General features: G+C 38.1%; 2 protein-coding genes across 2 annotated transcripts in view; one reads left to right on the forward strand and one right to left on the reverse strand.

The window, feature by feature from the left end:
* Nucleotides 1–37: 37 nt before the first annotated feature.
* On the reverse strand, nucleotides 38–2,281 carry LOC135169355 (sperm-associated antigen 1). The gene is made up of 3 exons (XM_064134302.1): nucleotides 2,146–2,281; nucleotides 299–1,962; nucleotides 38–216 (listed from the first exon to the last, which is right to left on the reverse strand). Exons 1-3 carry the CDS (start codon nucleotides 2,160–2,162, stop codon nucleotides 131–133), a joined length of 1,767 nt encoding a protein of 588 aa, XP_063990372.1. The 5' UTR covers nucleotides 2,163–2,281; the 3' UTR covers nucleotides 38–130.
* Nucleotides 2,282–3,047: 766 nt separating this feature from the next.
* Nucleotides 3,048–25,858, forward strand: part of LOC135169487 (ras-related and estrogen-regulated growth inhibitor-like) — a 34,793-nt gene continuing 11,982 nt past the window's right edge. Inside the window, exons 1-4 of the mRNA XM_064134542.1 lie at nucleotides 3,048–3,397; nucleotides 4,193–5,277; nucleotides 11,300–11,356; nucleotides 16,088–16,164. Coding sequence (XP_063990612.1) covers nucleotides 5,217–5,277; nucleotides 11,300–11,356; nucleotides 16,088–16,164 — 195 coding nt within the window. The 5' untranslated portion in view covers nucleotides 3,048–3,397; nucleotides 4,193–5,216. The remainder of the gene's footprint in view (nucleotides 3,398–4,192; nucleotides 5,278–11,299; nucleotides 11,357–16,087; nucleotides 16,165–25,858) is intronic.

The raw sequence follows: 25,858 nt of genomic DNA on the forward strand, positions 1-25,858 counted from the left end.
ATTGTTTGAACAATTCTTTGTGCCAACATTTTAAATATTGAATCAATACTGCACTCGCCTATTTAATTATTTAAAACATCGACTCAGTTGTTAAACTATAAAAAATAAAAGAACATAATTTTCATAATTATTACGAAGTTATATCGTAATGCTCATGAAGACTTCTGGTGTCGAATACGTGTTGTTGCTCCACAAAGTCTATTATATTTTTTACAGCTGAAAGATAAATTGAAAGAAAAATAGATCAGGTTAATTGAATTCACAGAATTTTTAGTAATTATTATAATTGTTGTTTTACCTTCTTTATCATGTGAATCCATGAACATACTGACGATAGAAAATCGTCGGAGCTTCGTCAAGCCACTCAAGAATTTATAAACAAACTCGGTATCTTGTTTTCTACAAAAATGACGCCTTAAACATTGAAGAATCGTGCTCAACATGTTTCCATCAAGCCTCGACCCAATGATCGACTCCAAATTACTGCAATTCAGACTTCTGAGTAATTTAGCATAAAGTTCCAAATCAGAGTTTCCTTTTAAAGATTCCCAAGTGCAGAGGAACTCGTAAGGAGAATTAACATTCAGTTTAAATTCATCAGAAATTTTCCAATTTTTCTCCTTCGCATTGTCCATTTCCATTGGGATTCCATCACATGGCTCACTAGGAATCTCTTCAATGACCACTCCAGAAGGTTTAGAATAATTGAAACAAGAGTTTGAGACCGTGAAGATTGACTGAGCCTTCATGGTATGATTTTTCTCAACACCCAGACAATATTCAGCTCGTTTATGGGGTAGCGGTTTCATGTATGTGGAAGATCCTGGTGCCCTATCACAGAAGCATATTTCGCGGTTGCCTCTTGCAGTTTTAGACGTTCCAGTCAACTTAACGACTTTCGTCTCATGCTTCAAAGGGTTTGGCTCAACTTTGCCTTCGGGGGTTATTTTCAGCTCTTCTATTATTGGATTCGAAGGACCTGACCCTTTCAAGCCATCTCTTGATGCTCTTGATGACTGGGGCTGAGTCTCAGGAGTAAGAGGTTTTTGGTCAACTACTTGATCATCCTCGTTCAACTCTTCAATCGTCATCCTGACTTTTTTACAATCATCATAAATCGACAGCTTTCTCACGCCTATTATTGCTGTCTTGTTGTTGGGTTCCAGCTGTAACACAGCTGAATAATCCTCCAGGGCCTCTTGTCGCCTGCCTAAACTCTCCAAAGCCGCAGCTCTCCGCAGAATAGCCTTGACATTCAGATAATCGAGACTAAGGACTCGGTTGCAATCCTGAATCGCTTCCTCGAATTTTCCCAATTTTATATAAGTAATTGCCCGGTTGTTGTAGCCGTTTATCGTTGAGTCTATCTGAAGGCTCAGTGAGTACTGCTGAAGGGCCTCTTGGTAATCTCCAGCTCTGAATGCCTCATTACCCTTTTCTCTTTCCTTCTCCCCAAGTACAGCGATCTCCGTTCCCGTTAAACCTAATTTATTTATGGCTTCTTTCTCCGCTAGCTTCTTCTCTTTCATCCTCTGCTGGAACTGCTTTGCCTTCACCAGCTCTTGCTCCGACTTCAGATCGATCCTGTTGATTTCTGTGTCAGCGTCGTACTTGTCCCAGGAGGAATAGTCGCAGGATTTTATTCTGGTCGATTTTTTTTTCCGCACATCATCCTCACCTGCGGCTTTCCTCGATCTGTCTGGGAATTTGCGAATCTCCGGTTGGGGGATGTTGTCAACCAAGTTCAGGGCTTTACCGTCCTCCAAATCCTTATCCCGGAGATGCATCTGTCGAGTCCATTGCGTCAGGTCGTTGTTCAGCTCGTCTTGCTGCTCTTTGTTCAACATTCTTGGAGTTAGGACTGGCTGAGGAACTCGCAAGATTTGACTCATTGGTTTTAATATTCGAAGGCGATCTTCGGCGTGTCTGAGGAGGTCTGGGAAGTAACCCTCCTCTCCAGAGCTATTGAAAACAATGAAAATTTGTTGAACCATTTGGTGAATGGCATTTTTTAATCAAAAAGTGAATTTTTCTGACTCTTCTTAAGTATAATAATGCTTTTGATGGCGTTCCAGTCGCGATTCAGCAACAAATGACGAAATGAATTTCAATTATTAATTAACTTTAAGGATTATTGAGGCTTACCGAAGAATCAAGATCATTTTTTCGATTTCTCTGGCGTTTTGAGACTCTGTTATGTACGCGAAGGATAACTTTTCAATAGGAATATCGTATTTTTCTAGAAGGGATCGTTTTTTGTTGGTTGTGATTGTCGTCACCAACTCCACGTCTTCATTACCCATTTTTTCGCAAATGAAAGGGAATATGGCACTTCAGAGAGGTTTCAGAGTATTGTTTATGGAGATGTAACTGTTCAAAATACCGCAGGGTTGTCATGGATACAACGATCTGCCGTTTAAATATTCGCGGGTGTTACAGCGCTCTTCAAATAACTCTTTCGTTGATAATGTAGGTATTATCCCGTTCACTTTCTGCAGGAATTTATGTTATCATCGGCAATGCATTGCGAAAAATAAGAGAGGGATGAAAAATTCTATTTCTAATAACTATTATCAATTCCTGTCTATTGTTTTTTAAAAAATGAAGTCTAATGGTCTTTCGTAATGACAGAGAAAAACCACTGCATCAAACTTGAAATTAAACGGAAATGAAGTAATTAGCATAATTAATAAATAGTCAATTCCTCATTTGAATATTATTTTTTTTAATAAATAAAATCAACATCTCTCTGGATGACTACATTATTATCTACAAATGTAATGGCTAAAATCCCTATTACCACATTCCTCCCCTTAATTACCGCATCCCTTCTTATCAATATAATAATGTTATCCAATTATCCCTTAAACTGTTCTCCCCATGAAAAATGATAAAAGATGAGCATTAGAAGGAATGCAGAGAGCACTTAACTCTTCGTGAGTAAGTGAGTCGCTGTAACATTGGTACATGCTAAATCTCGATCGCAAAGTTTTAATGCCCCAGCGTGTATGGCCGGTAGTTGCATATTAGACGGTGCGCCAGGTCGGCTCCGATCATTCGCCGGCGAGAGCTCGGCCCGAGTACTTCAAGGAGAGATTTTCATTTCCCACGGCACCGAGCTCACCACGCGGTAACCATCGAGTGTTTATCGTGACAATTAAAATGAACTTGATGAATTTCACATACGAAAGTAAATCATTGTGACGAAATCCCGCCCCCTCGCGTTTTTCCTATATTTTACTGCAATTGATTTTCACTGAAAATAAATTTGCTGAAAATTTTTAATTGACTGTTTTATCAGTGACATATTAGTGAAAATTGTGCATTGTGATATTAAATCGGCGAGAAATTGTGGACACGACGAATTATTCTCATTGGATATTAAATTCTTTGTGAGGTAAAGAGATGTCTATCTTTTTATTTTGATAAGAGTTGAAGCGAAAGCGACCGGATAAATGTATGCACTTCTGGTATTTTTTTTTTCGCCTTCTTCCCTTACCCCTCACCTCTCTCCCTGCTCGATGTTTATTTTTGCACTTCTCTCACTCTAGATCGTGAAGTATTCAAGACGGTGTCTCCCGATAACGCGAAAGCTCAGTCAAGCGTAAAATTAACATTGCGACATGTGTCACTGTGCTCTTGATTCGGTTTCTGTTGTCGAAAGAATGATAGAGGGCTTGTTAATCACGACCTTCTGCAATTTGATTATCACTCATATTCCCGGCGGAGGGAGGTGATGCTTTGTACTACTGATTATTGACACTGACTGAATTTCCTCAAACATCATAAATACTCGATTTGTTGAATTATGAATTTCTCGTAAATTTTTTATTATGATTTCGTCAGGCGCCAAAAGAATTCCTCTTATCAGGAAATGATCTCGACGAAGCAAGGGATAATGCAAACATTCGGGCAGACGGTGTGCATCAACGAAATTATACGATAACCAGTGAATACAGCAAATACTGACAGCGAGTTCCAACTCAATAATCTTTGAAATATAATTGATGAATAATTTTGACAAAATCAAATTACTTACGAGATTGAACAATTCGATTTTGCAAATGTTGTGAAATTCTTGGGGGAATGTTTGGAATATTGTTCATACATCGCATTATCGAATAAATATGTCATTAATATACAAAACTACCCCCAAAAAATATAAACAATATCGATATCTTTTTTGTTTCAGGTGAAAATTCAATTGCAGAAGTAAAAAATAAATGAATAAATAAAAATTCATCAAGTTGAGGGTCAAGGTTTCCCATGCGGTGGTTTCCCATGAGGTTTTGGAACGACGAGATCACGTACCGTCACTCTTTGAGAATCAGAGAAAGTGAAGAGGCCCGGTTTTGTATATACACAGTAAGAGGAACAGTAGAAGGAGTTGTGGCGCCTCTCTGGTATCCCAACAAGTGAGAGAGGTACCTTCTACCCTGGCTGAAGAAACGTGACGTACAGCCGATCCATTACGAGGAATTCCGCGCCTGGGCAATTCTTAGCCAGTTGGATATTACAAGAGGCCTTTTTCATCTTCACACTTGACTCTGTGAAAACGACTTGTGGCTAGTCGTTTATTCCCTGACGCTTTGTGATTCCAATAGTTTTTCTTTTTTCATTGGTTTGAGGTGTATTAACTGAGGGGGATGAGTACATCTGGTTGGTGGGGTTGACCACAGGGATCATCAGAACAACGTTGATTGCATATCCAACTGTTGTCATTACTTTCAGTCGAGAGAGGGAGGAAAAAAGTAGCCGAGATAAGTGAGAAAACAAAATTTTCATGCATCTCCGAAAAATGAGGATATAAATGATGATAATTAAATGAATGAAGAAAAATTACTCGGAAAATAAAAAGAATCGTTTAGCGATAAATCAGAGAATATTGACGGGGAATTTGTTGGATTCTTCGTTGAGAGAGATAAGGAATTGAATAATAAAAAATTGACGAGGGGACGGGGGAACTCCAGGGAATGCGGTTGGGGGATGGATGAGGAAGTTGTAATTTAACCTCGACGACGCGCATCACATGCAGCATTTCCTCCCACATTTTTTTTTCATCTCCCCTCCACGTCCAAGATAATTATAAAGCGGTTTTTGTGACTTGAACGGTTTCATGTGAATGTGGTGATTTTTTAAAAGTGAAGGTTTTTATTGTGAATCTATTGACAATGTGCTTTGAGGGGACAAATAACACCTGAATCACTCCTGGTGAGATGACGAATGTTAACAGGATCCGGGTGGTCGTTCTCGGCGGCCCGAGAGTTGGAAAATCTGGTGAGTATCGTTTATTTCATTCATCTTAATCATCTCTTCGTAATAAAATGCAAGTGGGGCACTGCCCTTGTATTGCATATGGTACAGTTATTTTTGCTAATGAATTAACAAGACACTGCTGAATGGTTTCCATATGATTGCATTTTTCATTGAAGTAAGATAAATAAGAGTTCTTTTTAAATGATTTTATCGGGTTTAAAAGACAGTTGAATTTTATTATCATCATTATTCATGTTATCCTTTTGTTCTCCGATGAATGTTTTCCAAACTCTGATATTCAAAAACTCTCTAATCTAGGAAAATGTGTAAACAAATTCAAAGAGCGATTATTTCTATGACCTGCTTCAATTAATTTTTAAAAATCATCAGAACTAAGAGACATAAGAGTTGAATTAAATTTTAATCAACTGCATCGATGCAGAGCAATAATATTGTCATGTGAGGAAAAAAACTGGAATTCCATCGATTGATTATTGGGCAACTCAAGAAATATTTGTTTACGTACATATGCAACCCGGACATATGAACGCACAATTCTTGGATCAGAATGGATCAATAAAACACGGAAAATCAAAAAGCAAATCTGACCGATTGCACTGCCTTTCGTGTGGAAATAAACGGTACTTTGTTGAACGATTGCTAAACAAACGAGGCAACTGAAAATGTCGATTTAATTTTTATTCATTGGTGATTAATTATGCACAAACAGGGTAATTGTCTTTTTGCATTACAACGAGCAAGGTGCAATTGCATTTACCCATATGAGGGCAATGATATCGTGTGTCTCCATCAACTTTGATTTTGCTAGTGTTGGAAGGTTGTTTGCACGCTCATGTAAGTCTCTCTCCCCTCCTACGGCTCTGATACTCGATAACGTCTACGTAAGGGTCCTTATTACGGGATATTCGAGGACACGAGATCCAGGAAACTTTTACGGATTCCAGGATGTTACATTGATATCGTTGTGGACTAAAAGAGAAGCCGCGTGAGAATGAGTTACGAACGCTACCGTTGATAGGATTTCGTTCTTCTTGTTTATTTAACTTCAAATCACCTCTATTTTCTTCTTCTTCTTGTAGTTAAACGTAAAGATAGTGCAGCGGGGAGGGGGGGGGCAGGAAAAAGACTAACGTGGATAAGAGAGCTAACGTGGTTTGTGCTTTAGCGTGAAAAGAATTGCGCTCTGATCGAGACGATGTGATATCGAGGGGTCAAACGTTGTACCGTTTTGTGAATATCCCAGACTGTCAGTATACTTGAGACCAAGTAATTGCTTTAAATAAAAAATAGTTCAACTTTTTATTTACAGAATTTTTCCATTGCGGAATTACGATTGAAAAAAATTAGAATTAACTTTTTGTAGAACAATTTGTTAGATACTTCTTTGTATTGGAATCGCCAATGTTCGTAATGAAGTGTATATCACTGCGAAGGATTTCCTCAGAAATCCATTTTATTTTTCGTAAAAATAAAGCCATCTGTAACTCTATATCCTCATGAATTTATGATGGGTCACATCGCAGCATGATACTGAGATCAGACAGTTGGTTGTTGCACTTCAATTCCGCCAATGAAACATTCAACTGAGACAAATGGACTGCCTGCCTTTTATCCCGAGTATATATTTATACTCTCACTCAAAGGTCATAACATAGCAATTATGTTAACGAACATAGTTGAATCGTCAGGCGTGCTGATTTACATTGAAATCCTCGGGGTGTGTGTCATACAGATCCGCTTCACCTCTTGTTTATTTATTTATTTAATTTTTTCACTCGTTAATGAGATGACTGAATGATTCTTCAGGAGTTTGACTTCGTCTCGCAGATGATATTGTTATTGTTAATGGTAATAATAATTTGGTTTTTCTTTTTTGAGAAATGTATACGACAATCGAGCAATTATGTAAGCTACCTTTACTCGTTGCTCGACTGGGCTCTCTCGTATATCGATCGACAGGAAGAGAACGATCACCATGGCCTCATCTCTTTTTTTTTCCCTCCATTCGTTTCATCGTTTTACCCTTCCTTCTTTTTACACGGTCTATATATATTCACCATTTGCCTTGGGTTGCATACCATCACGAGGATCGTCCTGGAGGTTAATCAACCCAACCTGGGTGAAAAGCATCGCTTTCATTCTCGTGCCAATTTTTTCCTACTAATTAAAGCATTCTAGAAAGGTTTCGCGGATGGAGACCATAATCCTCCTTGCGCAATGGTTTTTTGATGAGATTTGCCTGGACTGGAGGGGATAATTGATTTAAATCAATCGAAGGATATTGGTATATGTTATTCTAAGCAATTTCCGGTTACCACGAAATGTATTGATCGTAAGTGTCAAACGTTCTCGACATTCAATATTTATTTATTTAACATTTTACAGAGTTGAGAGAATTATAATTTTCAAAAACATTTGTTAGATTTAAAGAAATGATGGAAATTATTGAATTGATGTTCGATTACGCAGTAGAGAAGTGTTTTATTGGAGAAAAAAAAGGGCAAAAGTACTTGGGTATTCTTAAATTTCTTACACACAAAATTTTTATCTCATTACAGTTCAATTGAAATTTCCATTTTTATTCACCATTGTGAACTACAACAAATGGTCTGTCAGTATTAAAGAACACAAAATTACCCGTTTCTCCGAAAGAGCTTATCTCGATCTCACCTCTCTATAATAGCTCAGAATAAAAATTTTATAAAACTCGCAGAGCTTTATTTTACGATTTCCCAGTACTCCCAAAGATAAACTAATCCTCAATTTTTAATTCCGCCATTATCACAGCCAATTAATCGTACCATGGGGGTTTAATCGGTGAAATTAATCAAGGAAGTGTCGCTGGCAATTAACATACGGACGACTAATTGAAATCGCAAATCAATAAACCAATAACTGAGTAAAAAATTCAAACAATTAAAAATTCTATTGATGGTTATTTATTGGCGGAGGTGAGAAATTATTAGTCGTTGATTTATTCATGGGGACAGACGTTATCAGCAGTGAATAATGGTCCAGTTAAATCATTCAGTATCAACGGTACAAAATTGTCTCAATTTAGAAATTACTCCCCTCAACGTGGTTCTCAAGCTATTATTATTGTTCTAAAAACGTCGGCATTGTTTATTCGAAGAAAGTAGAAATTGTTCAAAGACCTGAATCTAATGATTCCATTAATTAGCTCTTCTGGAAGTGCATAAACTTGTGATTAAACAGAGAGCCCACCCAGGTGAGATTTCACAATGACAAAACCAGGTGTATCGCTACAGCTATATCACGACCTTACTTTTTTGCCCCCCCCCCCCCCCCCCCCAACCCCCTCTCGTTCCAATCCCCATCCAAATCAAAATGCTTGGTAATAGCTTCAACCCATTGGTACATGAAGAGAGTGCAACAGCAAAAGAGAACAATAAGACTGGACCGTTATTGTCTGAGTACTGGCATTGATTCTCCTGGTAGCATTGAGCAGATGAGTGTTGATACTGGGTAGGTGACGAAACATCCACTTCGGGGAGTTGCGATCTCAGTGGTGGTCTACACCACTCGATGTCAATTAATTGAGCGAAATGGAAAGAGGAGAGATAGAAAAAAAAAAGGAAGGGAGGTTTAACGCTGGAGGGGTCTTAATCTTTAATTCTCTCTCGTTCGATCTCTGTCCTGTCCTGATTGTGTTACACAATGACAGCCAATTTACACCCACGTCAATTTGTTTTTTCATGCTGGGTTATTTTTAAGTCGCGAAGAGATGGGATAGGATGAGACTTAATGAATTTTTTGATTGAAGGAGATGAGATGAATTATGAATTCTATTGATGGAAGGGGACGTGAATGAAATGATGCCAAAATAGAAAATGGTATTTTATGGGAGAGTGGGGGAGAAAAAAATCCAAATCTGTGTAACTATTCCCAAAATGATGTGGTGATAGATTGAAAATTCTAACGTAAATAAATCGAACGGAATGCAATGGGGCAAAAAATACCTCGAGAGCATGAAGTAAATGATGTAAAAATAAGTCCTGATGTTAACAAATGTCCCCTCGGTGCCCAAGAAAAACCCACCTCTCATCTACTCAACAAAAATCAATGAAAAACCTCTACCACTGACGTACAACCATTCCATAACGTATCCCTCGATCGTTCTCCTTCTCTGAGCGCGTGCCAGTTAATAAATATTCGCTCCAAGTCTGTGTGTGATGCACTTGCGGCAAAACTCGTTTTACCAATGCACTACTATACGAACGTTTGCATACTCAACGAGAGAGAAGGAGAGTGGAAATCTCACGTCTGCCACAACATGAAGAACCATAATACAAAGCTGACCGACAATTTATTTTTAAATCAACAAATTTCCCATTATGCCAGTGAATAAATTATAAATTCCATACTCATCACAGAATAAAGATCATAAATTCAACAATTTCACTGGTTTGAGGAAGTTGAGCAGCAAGAGGTGAAGTTTACAAGATCCAGAGAGCGAGTTGAATGTCTCAGCGACCTCAGAGTGCACCAACTTGAGGAATTATTGGCAACTTAAAGACTCTGTGTAAGCAAGGAGGGGTGGAATGCCTATGTACACTGTGGTACATAAATTTGTATCTCCATTGGATTTTACAGGAGACACGAGTGCACGATGAAACCACGTGGTGCACCAACAGGGAACTCCACCAGTCGAGTCGTGAAGGGACTTTTTTTTTATTTTTTATTTTTCATCTCGAAATTTTTATTTCCCCAGTTTTTCCCTCACCGGGTGAAAGGAGATACGGAACATCCTGATATTATTCTCGTCCGGGGGTATCCATTGACGTGCAACAGGATGCTGAAAGTGTAATTGAAAGTTGCGACGAAATATGCCGCCGGGTAAATGTGTTTCTTGCCACGGGATAGCGTCAACCACGTGAGGGATGTGGTTCGATGGAGTTTCATGGGGGCCAAAATATTTGCCTCGGGGAGGTTTATGGAGTGGAAATTGTTGAGAAGTTATGAGTAATTTAAATTTTTGGTGGAGGATTTTTTTTTTCTCTCGTTTTTTCAGGATTATGTAGGGTAGAGGTATTTCGGGGGAAATTTTGTCGATTATATAAGGCAATGTCTTTTGAAGTTCCAATTACATGATAATTTCACTGATATTTCAAGCAGTTTCGTCACTGGACATTCCAAATTTTATGGATAAACGGATGGAAAATATTAATTTACATTCTATTGTTTCATTAAATTGACAGAAATATTTAAGTTTTCCAGCGAAGGGATTGAAATATTTGTCTAATTAGGGAATTTTAATTTGCGTTGATCTCTTTTTCAATTGAGTCTCCTAAAATACAAACTAGTCGAGTAAGATAGGCTAGTCCATAGGGTCTGGAAACATAAATTTTCCCGGCTTTCTACTGAGCCCATTTTCCTCTCCCACAACGACAACATCACATATTCATAAAAACGTCAATTAGTTCATCCAGAGAAGAATTTAATTCATGTGATGGTGCGATCCCAATAAATTTCGTCGCAATTCTCATAAAATACCCAGGTGAATTTGCGGAATGTTCTGTGAATAAAAAAAAAACGAAAGAATAAATAAATTGAGCTTGATTTCTCGTGGTCACGCGTAACGAGGTGGCAAAACGAATGACGCATGAAAATGTATTCCAGAGTGCTAACTTTCTAACGAGGCCCCCGGCCAATGGTATGTCAAATTTATCGATCGCAATTAGTGACATGGGCGGAGAGAGGGATCAACTAATTACTCCCCTTGTGCTATATGTATTCTTCATGTATTTGTGTCACTCGGTTTATGCATGACGGATAAGAAAGAATCTCATGATTATAATCCAGTATTTATCGCGCACATAAAGGCATCGCCCATACAAAATTAAATAAAAAAAGAAAAAAAACTGAAAAATCCTGTTTCACCCATTTTTCAACATTCGCATCTTCATGAAAAATCAACAAAACAATTTTGAAAAAGAAAATGATAAATGACCTTGTCGATAAAACCATTAATTAATACCCGATTTTTATTTTCAATTTCCAGCTGTTGTAGTTCGATACTTAACAAGACGATACATCGGGGAATACAGTTCAACCAGTGGTAAGTAACTCCTGGAATTTTTTCATTTTTTTTTCCTCTTCATTCACACAATATTCATGATTTAACTTGAGCATGGGCGATAATAGTCGCGCAGTAAATTCACTCGGGACGAAATATTGCGTCCTTACGAAAAAAAATCCCTCCCTGAATAAGGGCGACAGCTTCCCCTTCCATGAAGGGCTCAACTCGTTGGAACACGATAAGAAAAATAAAAACAGGCTTGCCCCTGACACTCGCCAGCACAAGTTGCCGGTCTAGTTTTTTCCCCCGTGGGCATACACGAGATCCGTTGATTGCTTTATTGCCAAGCGTGTCTCTTTCATCCTCTCACCCTCCCTACCTCCCTCCCTCCCTCCCTCACTCACCCAACTTTATTATTATTTATTCTCAAGAAGTTCGATGCTCAGTGATTTAACGATTAGATGCATCGTAAAGTCCCCAGAATTATTTCAGTTAATCCAAAAATTGCACCAAGTATTTTCTACATTTTTTTCTTCTTCTCAGTCTCTCGTCGTGTTCGTAAAAAGGAAGAATGAAATTCTCAGAAGATTCACGTACTCTGGGGGTTTACCTTACACGAAAGGTTTTATCTAGTGTTCCCTTTCAGCCTTCCAGGAGTTCCAGTTTATCGTGTTAACCATATCGAGAATATAAAAGCAAGGGGGAAAAACTTGCGATATTTAAATGGATCCAGGGAATTTCCTTGTAATTTTTTTTTCAATCTAATCATTTAAATTATTAAAAAATTGTTCTGAAAATATTAGAAATTATCTCGTCCCAGGAGGCCTCGATGGCATCAATTCAATCATTCAAAAATCCATTAAAAAAGTGTTAAGAAATAAAAACTCCATTGTGTGAACCGAAAAAAAAACGATATCGCAAAATCGACAGGTTGAACGAGCGGAAGTAGTGGACGTGGGTCCCCCGCAGACTCCCCTAGTGCCAAGAATATACCATTCGCCTGGGAGCAAGAGGAGCCTCTCTCATACAGGGCGGAGATTTAAAGACTCGATATGAAATAGAGCCTGGAGGTGGATCCCCTCTACTCCTTTCTTTCTTACTTTTATCTTTCTCCCTGTTGTCCCCACTATTTTCTCGTGGTCCGGAGAATGCAGATCTCTCTCATAACTCATGCCCTGGCTACCTCGCTGGTAATAATTGCTACAAGCCCTTGGATCTATAGAGACGAGCTGAGAGGTGGGACGATACATATTGTTCTAAAGACATTTTTAACGCCATTGTCACTGAATTAATGAATCAATCGTGTGGATAATTCCTCTGTACCCCTTATGGGCGATAATTAAGCCTTGAACAGTTACGGGGAATTGAATGCGCATTGCTTTTTTCATTTTTCAAGACTTTCGTAAATGTGCGCGTGCATTAAGTAGAATTTAGCTTATGGTAGATCCCACCGAACAAAATTTTCCATAGATTGACTCCACATTTTTTATAATTAATGAACGGAATTTTTTTTGAAGATTTGAGCTTAAATGAGGCTCAAATAAATACTCATGTTCGAGTTAAAAAATAGCTAAGTGCCTCTACATAATATTCGATTCAAGTTATTTACCTTTATGAAAGTTTAATCAGACCCATTTACCTTCGCTCTGGTCATTGCTTGTTTCGAAAAATTTTCTGAATTTCAATACTTTTTTTCTTTTTCATGTAGAATAAGATAGTCCCCAGGTGGCCTGTATAAAGTCCATTAACTGCTTGTACCTGTCACATACTCACGTATAACATCCAATCATCCCCAAAAATACCAAATGCTAAGTGGCCGAGTAATTTTGGGACTTCCCTCCCTTCTCTCACCCCTTCATTGGCTAAACGCGTGAGACTTGAGCTCAAAATGAAAGGGAATCACGCAAGAGGTCGCACCAGAGGCTCACAATCACGTCACGCGAGCATGCGTGTAATACACAACAGCCGCATTAAGTGTTTCTATTTTTTTCCTTTTTTTTTTCAGTGTAGAAAAAAGTGTAGAATTCCCATTGCAAATTAATTGTACCGTTTGTCACAAAGAATTGATAATAATTATTTCTTCCGGGGCAATTGTTTGATGAGTTAGGGAGTATTGATGGATTTTTTATGCTCTCTAACAGAGTTTACGATTTTTTTACAAGTTTTCTCCGGCTTTTTATTACTCCTTGCACACAATGTGAAAAGGGAGGGCCCTCAAACGGTGAAAGCTAGAAGCCGATTATTACTTGCTGAGAGTGTGAGGTACTGAGGTACTGAGGCCCCTTCGAAAAAAAGAAAAAAAAAACACTCGAAAGCGAGACTTTATGGTGTGACGTTACAATTACATAAATGTTTGGGAGGAAGGAGAATTACTGGTGAAGTTTGACAAGTAAATTGAGGGGTGTAATTCAGTGAAATGCTATTAGTTGGGAGTGATTGAGATTGTCTTTGATACTTGAGGACGATTAAGTTCATGAGAATTTTGACGTGAAAATTACTTCCTGAATATTGATTCATTGCGCTCTTATTTTTTGATAAATCTGCAGCGTGAAAAGTCTGTTTAAAGTGCAAAAATTCTACGTTGAAAAAAAAAGATAATTTTCAAGATTTTTGCAAAAAAAAATCAATAGAGAAAGCAGGAAAGCAGGTTAATTCGATTTTGATTTTTGGGCAATTATTTATGAACCTCTGAGAAATGGAAAACAATCTCTCATGACATTGTATTGGCTCAACAAAAAAAAGTACTGAAATTTGCGTCAAAAGCTGGCCAATGGTCAAAATTGGCTTAATCCGATTTAGTGCCTTGACACGGAAATCAATGGATTTGACTGCCTTGAATGGATAACGAGAAAAAAAAATCTTTTCAACGGAGTAGTTGAATGAATTTAATTTCAAAGAAAATAGCAAAAACGTACATCCGAAATCGATTATCGTCGATAAACCGCTCGTGAACGCGACGTAGGTCGTGAAAGTAAACTGTTCAATTTAGCGATTGGAAGAAAAAAGAAATGAATGGATTGAACACAAGGAAAAAAATAACAAATCGTTTGACTTTCAGAAGTAACATCACGATGATTCTACCCCGGGAGAGTGATTACCAATGCCTCACGGCGTCTGACTTGAATCAACTCGTTTTCATCTCCGTGTTTACATGCTCGAAACATGGGCAACCATAATGTACCATGATTATTTCTCTATTCCGATTAACAATGCAAATTTTCTTTGGTTGTATCATTATTAGAAAGTCACGTTGGAAATTATCAGATTTTCATTTCGAAATAATTTGATTGTTAATCGAAGAAAGGAAATTTTGTAATTGCCTTAATTCTCCAACAATTCCCGGGGAATAGGTAAATATTTACAGACTATTAACTGCGATAATTCTTGACGTAATCATCAATTTTTACGATGGAATTTCTCCATTTGCGAGTTTTTACTTCAAAATTTAGTGGAAAATCAGTTGGAGTTATGAATGACAATTGAACGATTTGAAAGAATGAGGAAATAAAATAACTAAAAAAATCAACAAAATCTTTTCAATTGAGACTTCACGGAAGTATGCAAACGCGTTGTCCAGTAGGTAGTTGCCGTCGTTGTGCGATAAATGAGACCGTAAACACCGCTATTAGGATCGTATAATCGAACCTCCATGGAGAGTAAACCGGAGCTTTGGAGGAATGAAACAAATAAGGCAAACACGTAGTTATTAGTGCGTTACGGTTGGCAAAGTTTTATTGGTCAAGCAGACTCGTTTCAAGATGTTTTAAAATAGAAGGAGGGGGGGCATGAGTTTTGTATCCTCAGAGCCACCACAGACGTAAGGGAAATTTATTGCAGCACTTTAACCGTAGCTGAGGGAACAGGCGAGAATGAATCTTTAACTGGCGGGTGAACTTTGACCCAGAAAACAGCCAAACTTTTATGTTTGGTCCGGGCGTTGCAGCATTAAAATGAAAAAATATGACGAATGGAGAAGTATGAAAAGAGCGGTCTAAAGTCGCAGATACAGTTGAGAGTAATTTTTGGTTCATATAAAACACGTCAAAGATCTTATCCTTTTGTAATTGTATTTCTTTTTGATTCGTACTGCTTGAAAAAATGCAATAAAAAGACATTTTATCGGATATTAACGATAAGATTGTATTTTCCTGAGTTTTTGCTATCATATCATGACTTGTCGACGGATAAATCTCTAATCAACCGCATTAAATGCGCAAACATGTCGAATAAAAAAATGTTGAAGAATTTTTTAATATTAAACCGTCTACGGCTGAAATAATTTTAAAGAGCTGATCTTTTTACTTAATCTCATTTATTTTCCACTCGCATTACCTTTTTAAATGGTAAAATTAGATTTTTCCGACGTTTTACTATCGTATACTGCAAATTGTCGGCGGATAAATCTCCACTCATTGAGGGAAAGAAAGTGCGCCGGTCATTGTCGGATAATGACAGAGCGGTATAGGCACTCACATATGTCGGTAATATGCTCCCCAACATTTTCATACCTCATTTCGATTATGTTAAAAAAATTATATTGAGGAATTGTCGTACTAATATAAACTCGAGTTTCTCATATGTGCTTTCACACGATATCACCATCGACAGTGTTAACTCTACCGTAACCAATCTCCATGTTTCACGGTCAATTTTCGTCTTTCACTGCAAGGTCATGATGATAGTATAGCTGCGTCTCAACATTAATAAAAATGTTAAAACATTCCCCGTGATTTTCGTTATTTGCTCAATAATTTTCTCTTCGTGTTTCAGATTTTCTCTATCGTCACAGTGTTACCATTGACAATGTCACAACAGAGGTGGAGATACTGGATACCTCCAGGTGCGAGGTAAGTCCCCTCCTCCCCCCCTACTCACCCCCAATTCATTCACATTGTCAATTTTATTCGTCTCACAAACTACTCAACGTTTCTCTCACTTTTCTATCCGCTCATACCTTTTTTTATCGACTCCAACCAACTCGAAATGGTATGTTTTTGCACGGCAAAAAGGTGAGTGGGCATATATGAGTTACGTTGCATTGCCAAGGGTCGAGTATTCGTCATAGACATGGCGCAAGTCGAAATAATGAGCAGACAGGCAGTATCGTAACGTACACGCTGTTTCTCGTTATCCAGTCATCACTTTAACGTCCTCACGCCAATTCTGAGATATTTTTTTTTTCTTTTATTCGTCGTTTAAGCACCTGCCTTTGCACGTCATAATGAATGACCAAAACGCGTGATTCGTTGTCGATTGGTAATTAATCATTTTTCACCAACAAAAGCCACGAATGGAGAGTTGAAAGGAAATCTTTACTACAGTGGAAATTCCAGTATAACTATGATATGATGAAAAGTATCAAGCGCAACAATGCCTGCTTTGGGAAAAAGGATAGAACATACAACTGGATAAATTCATTAGTGAATTTTTGGATTATAATGAGTCAATGTAACGGAAAAAATGGAAAATTTAAAGGTGAACTGTTACAACGATTCCATTCAGAAGCAAAAAAATAATGAAATTCAATTGAATGGAAATCCCCCTCTCTGCACAATGCCCCCTGTTTATCTCTCAAATTAGAAATGAACATTCAACAGTAAAGAAACACCGATAAATAAACGTGGACAAGAAGCACGCGCTTCCCCCGCTATCTCGGTCGTTGGGTGACTCTTGACGATAGCGGCAAAACTGCATCCGAACGTTTACCTCCATCGTTTTCTTTCTCTCGCGCGGCGGTTATACACAGTCGAACAGATGCATTATACCGAGAATGGGTTGAGTCAGTGGTATGGGAAAAAAGGACCTGCGACGTGAAGGTGGATAAGAGCTGTACATCTTTTCCCATTCTATCCCTCTCTATCCCCCCCCCCCCTCCCCCATCGAGACCTGCATACGTGCCATCAACACCTTTTTATTGCCGCCTCGTCGGTTGTAAAGATGACTTTTTTCTTTCTCTCTTCCTCTCTCTCCCTCGTACATTCGCCCGCGCAACCGACGATGATTGAAGATGAAAAATGTTGTCTTATAGGCGTCGGTAATTCAGCGATTGAGATGAGTAAGACCAAGTTATACGTATTTTTAAAAGTCCTGTCGGAGATGATGCTGCAAAGTTTTTCATTAGAAAAATTGCAAGCTATTTTTCAAGTAATTCTGGTTTTCACTCTCACGTGTTTCAGAATCGTTAAATATTTCTTTTCGCAAACTTCTGAATGAAAATTATAAAGCATAGGGAAAATAATGCCAGTAGTCACAGCGTGAAAACCTCCCCCATGTCTGGCTTGTAAGCTCGCTGGCTTATGATGCGCACAGGGGGCGTGTCACAACTTCAATGTAAATGATGGCCAAGAGAATCAAACTACCGTTTCAACCTGTCAATCAATTCAACCGAGTATTCAGGCTCTTTATGTCGTTTCAAGGTGGACGGGGCGGTACCGAATATGGTAGTTTGAAGCTACACCGAATTAACTTAAGAATGAAAAACAATTAGAAAAAGAGTTTGGAGTCATGATTTTTTTCATCAGGCCAGTTTCTTGTTTTAAATAATTGATTATACAAAAAATAACATCTTTCTCGGTCGATCAAAACATTGAATGTGTAAGAAAAATCGGAAGGATATCTTTAAAAATTTATTTACAGGTTCTCCATTGACAAAAAATAAATTTAACTTTCTAAAAATACTCTTCCAATTTTTCTCCTTCATTTTTCCCCTCATCGATTTATCATATTCCTGTTGCTATCGCCTGTGGCACTTCAAGTGGCTTTATTATACACGTTACGTCCGGGGCTATACGTCCCCATCGATATTCGGGTGGCTGAATGTTGTGGAAGACAGGTGCAAACATTTGGAGCGCGACGAGACGCCAAAGAACTGAAAACGAGCGAGAGAGAGAGAGAGAGAGAGAAAAGAGAAAGAGAGAAAAAAAAGATAAACGCGAGAGATGAAACGAAATGAAAAAAGAGGAGTAAAAAAGTTGAAAAGTACAAGCGGAAGAAGACAGAGGCGTCTTGGCGACGCCGTGACTGGCAGGAGGGTGGAGGTGCGGTGGCCAAAAACCAGTTTGCTAAAAACAACCCGGCAATACGGAGGAAAGTTCGCGCGGGCTACCGAATTCACTGGGGGCACGAATACATTCACGATTTGCGCATCACCCGTGTAAGACAGGTATATTATTAATTTCAAGAGATTCTTTTTTGTAACCTTGGGTCATTTCTCTCCTGGTTACAATTCCAACGATGCGAATAAAATAAAAAGATGACTTTTAAACCTTGTAAAGAATCTCAATTGAAAACATTCCAGTCTCTTAACTGGATATATAATTAACATATTTGTTAATTTATTTTGGTAGCGAGGAATCGCGATGAGCAGTTTTAATTCTGAAAAAAATAACGAATGCACAACAATCAAATTTAGAGGAAAAAATGTCATGAAGATTTTTTTCCATTATATCAGCGAAACGATTGCCCCCCCCCCCCCAATAATTAAATGATCGCAAAGAATTGGAGAAAAATGAGTGGAATACATCGTGAACAATCGAATAACTGACTGAATCGAACAATTTTCAAGAATAAATATTTTGATGTAAATTTATGGTGGCAGGTGGTTAAAGGTCTGGCAAACGAGCTATCCACCGTATACCTTTGAACCAATGTGAATGCTAATGACGAATCCCGTTCTAATGTGCCGAGAATGGTGGCTCATCTCGTTTAGGTCTCTATGCATCGTCCATCCTTCCAGGATAATCCCTGGAAGAGTCGTCGTCGCGCTTGTTATGCCCACACTCGGTCAAACTCACTGATGCAGGAGGGGAACTATTATACACACCAAATGCAAGTAGACTGACGATATTGAGTGAAGAAGGGGAAAGGGAGAACACCATTAAGCCCGAGGAGGAGGCTGTCAATTAAAGTGATTTTACGGACCCACCGTTGGAAAAATGGCTACTCCATCAAATGCTCCCTAGACAGTCGCCAAACTCCAAGATACCCTTCGCCAATTTATCCATCTTCATCACGAACTTCTTAATTATGTGAATAATAAAAAATTTTTCATCCGCTTGATGTTTATTAAACAGTGCTTAATCGTTATATTTCGTTTTGCAATCGTAAGGAGGAAAACGTAAAGAGTGCGAGGAAATTCGAGGTGTTGGATCTCAGTGGATGCGGACATTGTTCGACCAGACGCGCTGAGTCATCGCAACTTAAGTAGATACAGCGACTATGATCAGACGCGATCAGTATTTTTTTTTCTCATTTTCTCGTCAATTTTGTGAATAAAATTGGTCAGAAATATGTTCACCATCGAGTTTGTATTTTATTTATTGTATATCGCGATGACGAGTGGGAGCGAGGGATGTATGGCAAATGAATAAATTTTCGAGTACAAAGTCGGCTCGTAAATGCGCGGCAATTTCAAACACCAGTCTGTACATACGTACGTACAAATCGTTAGAGAGTAAAGTCAGAGGGTTGAGGTACATATACTGTGTTGCTAAGGCTTCCTGACTGTACATGGGGGCCGACTCCCAGTTTATTTATTGGTTCTCGTGTCTGTAACGGTCCATACTTTACATATATATATGTATACACGCCATTGTTTACGTTTTGAATTGATGCCCTGGAATTGTATACGTCTTTGGTGCTGTAATTTGCTCTGGTTCATCGAATTTTATTGAATATTTCAATTATTTCTTCCATTTTTCCCTCGAAAATTTAATCATCTCATTCAGGGGAGGCTACCATGAGTTTCAAAAGGGATGAACTCTTCGAAAACCATTTTTTATACATTAAAGAGAGTGTATTTATGGTTAAAAATGAATAATACTTGCAACATAATTGCACGTTTTATCTAAAATTGTTCGAAAAATATTTTTGAGAAAACGAAAAATATATTTTGAACAATTTAAGGATAATTTGTTTCCCTATTCCACATTAATGGCTCAATTGTTATATCAAATAAAATGAAATTACCTGTACACGAGTGTAATGAGGAACAAAAATGATAACTATTATTGCACATCTTTGTTCTGTATGTGGGACAAGCAACATATGAATAGAATTTTCTTGCTTCAATTATTCACTTTAATCATAGATAATCGATCTTCAATGTTCGATTATTTTCCAAAAAATATTGACGAGAAAAACTATTTCTAGTTCGGATGATGATTCCGCATCGCTCTTTGATATGTTTCAGTAGATAATGGAATCGCTACGTGCAGACATTAGAGCACCGAGTGGAGGCAAATCGATATAGTTCCCCATTTCGATTCCCTCTCGTGATCCTCCACGCCCCGTGGAGCTCTCCCAAGAACCCCTGGTGGTCTTGTATTCTAATTCCATTATACGTAAATCGATTAGTGCATCTGCGCTTACCAACATCGCAATCACGGCCTGCGCTCATGGGAATACATTAAACTCTGAGTGGGAGGGCATGAGAAAGTATTTGGATGAATTTTGTCGTGGTCAGCAACAATTTGGGGAAATGGTAAATGTCACTAAAGGAATTATTGTGCAAATAATGTATAGCGGAATGTATTTGACTCAAATTAAAAATATCAATTGACTTTTCTCCAAATTGAATTCGTTTTTTTTAACGTACGAGGATTTTATCCCGTGTTTTCGACTCTTCAATTATCGTGCCTCTAAATAGTCGAAAAAAAGATAAAAAATTAAAAATTGAGAGATAGTGTGAGAGAGATCGTGGTTCCTCCCAAACCGTCAAAAAATTGGAATAATTTCCAATAGCGAAAGCCACGTCGTATAAAAAAATATTCATTTCTCTGAACGTCACGAAATGGAAGAAGAATTGATAAAGCACGCACTTATGCTGACCTGGTGACCTCTTGCTGCCCACCAAAACATCTTGTTATTTATAATTGCCCTCTTTCTCTGAAGAATATCTAGAGATGCGATTAAAAAATTAAAGCTCTTTAAAATGAATTTTTGGGTCGTTGACGAGAGGAAACAATTTACATTATGATTGGATCGATGGTGGACTGGTTGGCAGTGTCCTCCTGACCGAGTGGTAATTAGGGCCATCATTGGAGGAATAAAAGACAGAGGAGGAATAAGTGGAAAGGGGGAGAATAAAATTGAGCGATGAGCGAGAGCACTGGGTCATGCGGTTGAGGTGTAATTCAATAACTGCACACATATGCATTTAATGTGTGTTGATGGGAATCATATGATTTTTATAAACTGTCAATACTGCAGCAATGCCATTGGATTATTTTTTACAATTCCTTTGAAGAAGAAGAGGACGAAGAAGAAGAAGAAGAGAAAATTCATTATTTTGTTTTCATGCGGAGCATTCAATTGAAGAAAAAAATCCAATATAAACTATTTTACGACGTTTCCCTTAAAAGGGAACGAAATAAACATGAAAAATCGCTATCGACTGCTCAACTAGATCGGGATGTTATTTCTCATTATTTGCAAACAAATAAAATACTTCTCCCGGTTGATTGTTGGTACCTGAATTATATATGGGACACTATGGTAGGCGTACAAATAGTAATTGCACACGTAAGCGGACAATATGCGGCTTTTGATTATTACCTGAGCACCTTGTTCCCGTAGGTAAGAAAACACCAAAGAAACTTCGCAATAATGTTCTATTTATAGAACGCGTGGGTAACGAGTCTTGAAGCACCGCATTTTCTCGCCGCGAAAACCTCCAGTCTGTGGCTTTGAGAGTCATTTTTTTTACCCAATTACTGAAACTACGAGAAAAGAGAAAAGTAGGGAATCAAATTCACTAGTTTCATTTCATCATTTTGATATTAAATTTTACCAACCCGATCACTTTCCACTATCAAAACTCTCGGCCTCATTTATTCAACATCATTACATGGAAATTGATAACTACCACAAGTACGAGGAGGAAATAAAATTCCTACAAGTAGAAATAATAAAATATATTGACTAACTATCCCGTTGATTAAATTGAAATCTCTTCCGTAATAAAAAAAAAGGTATCGCCACTAAATAAATACCCCTGAATTTGATAAAAATTTAAACGCATTATTTTTTAATTCATCTACCATAAACCGAAAATCAGAGCGCAATGAATATCGAATAATTTTCTAAAATCCATAAAACGTCTGGAATCTGGTAAAATGCGGTGTGTAGGGACATCCCGTGGAGATTGGACTCGTGAACGCCCTCGTTACCGTACAGCAGATAGCGGAGCATTTCCTCTCCTCCACCTCAAGCTGAGTACGCGTGGACCCTCTCTATTCCCGTCACCCTGTGGCATCCCGCTTTGCTATTACGACTACTCACAGCGATTCACCACATAGTAGCAACAAGTTCCCAAGTATTTTACAGTGTTGCATAAGCCAGTGCACAATGTACCCTTCGACATGGCTGCCAGCGTCACCATTAAATATATTTAAAGTCCTTTTTTTTACCCATCAGACTTGTCATTTGAAATCACTCTACTGCTTAAGAATACCCTGGTTGCTGTTCCTCCAGTGAAATGATTCTCTCATTTTCTAGTCTAACATGAGAGCTTTCACTCGAGTTTTATTCGAGCCTAAGTTTTCGGATACTTCCCACGGATTTTAGGATTCAAACTTCGATGATTCTATCAAATTGGACATTCTGGAACTTGTGCCTCTGAGGATGAGGTTCCAGGTAAAATGACATCTGCTACCAAACCATAATTGGAGCAGTTCGTTAATTAGAAAGAAAAAAAAGAACAAGTCGCAAATGTCATTGTAATACGATTAATCTGAAGAACTGAAATCGGGAATGCCTGTAATATTTTGCATTCTCTCTTGATTAAAAAATAGAATTGCATGAGGCATGAAGAGAAGGAGAATTGCCAACGTTCCAGAAGCGTGACGCCAGGGGTTTAGCTCACCGATGTACGATAGGCGAACCTCTTGAGTTTTTACTTCCTCGATAATAAAGGAACTCCCTTTGTATGACTTGAGGGTAAAAACGTGAAATATCACCGATTACATTTACCATTTTATTCCCTATCTCTGCGTAAGGATTTTTACCCGGCAAACGGGTTTATCAGGGTTTTATTATTTCATACAGTGAGCACGTAGAAAACGAGGTGGATTGAATGCAATTAGTTGGAAATCATGTCAGATGATAAAATATATTTCCGATTAGGTGGGATAAGGAGATAAGTGTGTTGGTTTCTTGTTACTGAGGTGATAAGCGATGATCGTGTCGTGGGGCATCACCTAGTGGGTGTTGAGGAGGGCATGGAAATATAAAACCCTCGACTTTCCCCTCAAATTGGAATTTTCATTTTTTTTCGAGCGCCAGTGAATTTTCGAACGGTCTTAATCGATATAAGTTAAGAATTTAGCAACACGACGAGTTTTGAATTTCAAGTTATTCGTGAATGAATGAAATTAGCCATAATAATTTCAATTTTTGCAAACGGAAACAGGAATTATTCCGGCCTTCCAATGCCGCTGTCGGTTGTTATCACTTGTTTACCCTTGCGTCACCAAAGAATTTAAAAATACAAATGTTTCCTCATTGAATGATTCCCTGGTGGACTCGACAATAATATTCCACTGATGTTTATCTCGAGTTGAAGAAGTACATCGGTACAAACTCTTAGACTTACAATTGCTCATAAATATTTATTGATCGATCTGTATCGGTCCAATTGGACTGTGGGGAATCCATCCGCAGTGCATTAACAACGGTGTACATCGAGCCTAGGCACACACATTCGCATGAAATGTTGTGCAACGAGTACATACGTGAAAACGTATTGCATTGTGTAATTCCAACTGTTCTTACAAACTCCCTTGTCCAAATTAGCTGCTATGGCAATTGCAAGGGGATTTTCACTAGTTAATTATGTAATCATTGCGTTTGGGTAATGAGTCTGTCACTGATTAGATCGTTTTATTTTTTCAATTTTTGATTGAAAAATTATACATATATTTTTTTCACCGTTGATGGATTTATCGCATGAGAATGCAATCGATGGAATAATTTTCGATTATACAATTCTGATGGCTCAGTCATCAGGCGAGTAATGGAGGCAGAGGTAACTGCATTCTCGTAATTTGTTCCACGTGGAAAATCAACTTTATTGGCCTCGTTGATTTATTCGCTTATTTTTTGATTGTTGAGTTTTTACACGTCGATATTATTACGGGCTTGTTCAAATGGAAATTTTTTTTTTTAACATGCGAAAGTGTTTTTTAATTAGGAAAAAAAAATTACTCGAAGGGGGTCGTAAAACCGAGGTATGAGTTTTTTAATATCGTAAAATTGACCTCGTGCGGTGCTCTGAAAGTGTATATACACGTCCAACCGTTAATCGGACAACGTCGATAGAAGGAGTCGCAGGACTGCTTATATACGCCGGAAGGTTTTAACATTGTCCGTTCCATTGGGAATCGATTCGCGTGGGCGAACAGCAAACGATGGCAAACATACTCGGTAACACGCCCACCCGGTGACGGAAGAGTTGAGGAAAAATTGTGACAGGCCAGAGTCCAGTCTGTCAGCCGAAATAAAAATGTACTTTTATTTGGAATTCGGCATTTCCCATTACAGTAATTTACCTCGGAACTACTTAATTTTCCATTAAAACTTCACTTTTTTTTACGGAATGAAAAAATTGCTTTCAAAAAATTTAATTTGCCTTTTCTCCCTAAATAACATATTGTAAAGGTAGTTTTACTTATTTGCGAGGTAATTCTACTTTTTTTTTTGTTAGAGTTGCAGAAAGAGAGAAAAATGCCGACGACAAACGAAAAAAGGGGAGCCTCTCAATAACCGAAATATTCAAATCCAACATTATGAAACCTCACACTTCAGCCACTTCAAACATTCCCCACAAAATTATATTTTTTATTACATTTCGTTTATATCCTCCATTGGTATTTCGCATTATCCAAAAATGTATCTCGTAAACTTTGAATTTTAGGTGAAAAGTTCAAAGAATTTTTTTGTAGATGAGACAAATTTCTACAAAAGATCTTCATAAATTTTTTCTCATTAATGCCAATGAAAAAGAAGAGAATAAAAAAAATATATGAGGAGCTCATCATTTTGCCAAATATTCAAATCCGACATCATGAAACCTCACACTTCAACCACTTAAAACATTCCCCAGATACTCGGTAAAAACGAGATAAGCACAAGAGTTGGGCTCAGAAATTTTGCAAAAATAATTCACCGATAAAAGAAGAAGTTTAATTCACTTTGGGCCATGTACCCAGCCCTCTCCCCCTCCCTCCACCATTTATCGCCGTGTTACACGCGATATTTAATTCGACTTGTGGGCCCCCAAGCTCGGGTGAATAACGATCAGTCGCGTTGAATCGCTCCGAGGTACACGAGAATAAAAGAAGGTAGTGCGCGATGAAAAATAAAAGAGATTTTGGGGAGAGGAAGAGGTTGAATTCGGGGCAGCCCTTGTGTGCACTCTTCGACCTTAATCGTTTTTCTCAGGATGGAGGACACGAAGACGCGATTCGTTACGCCCACCAATGTTGCGTTAAACATTGTCGCAATGAGCAAAACAGAAATAAATAATTTTTCGGCTGAGCTGAA

This window comes from Diachasmimorpha longicaudata, chromosome 1, assembly GCF_034640455.1.
Source record: "Diachasmimorpha longicaudata isolate KC_UGA_2023 chromosome 1, iyDiaLong2, whole genome shotgun sequence".
Lineage (NCBI taxonomy): Eukaryota > Metazoa > Arthropoda > Insecta > Hymenoptera > Braconidae > Diachasmimorpha > Diachasmimorpha longicaudata.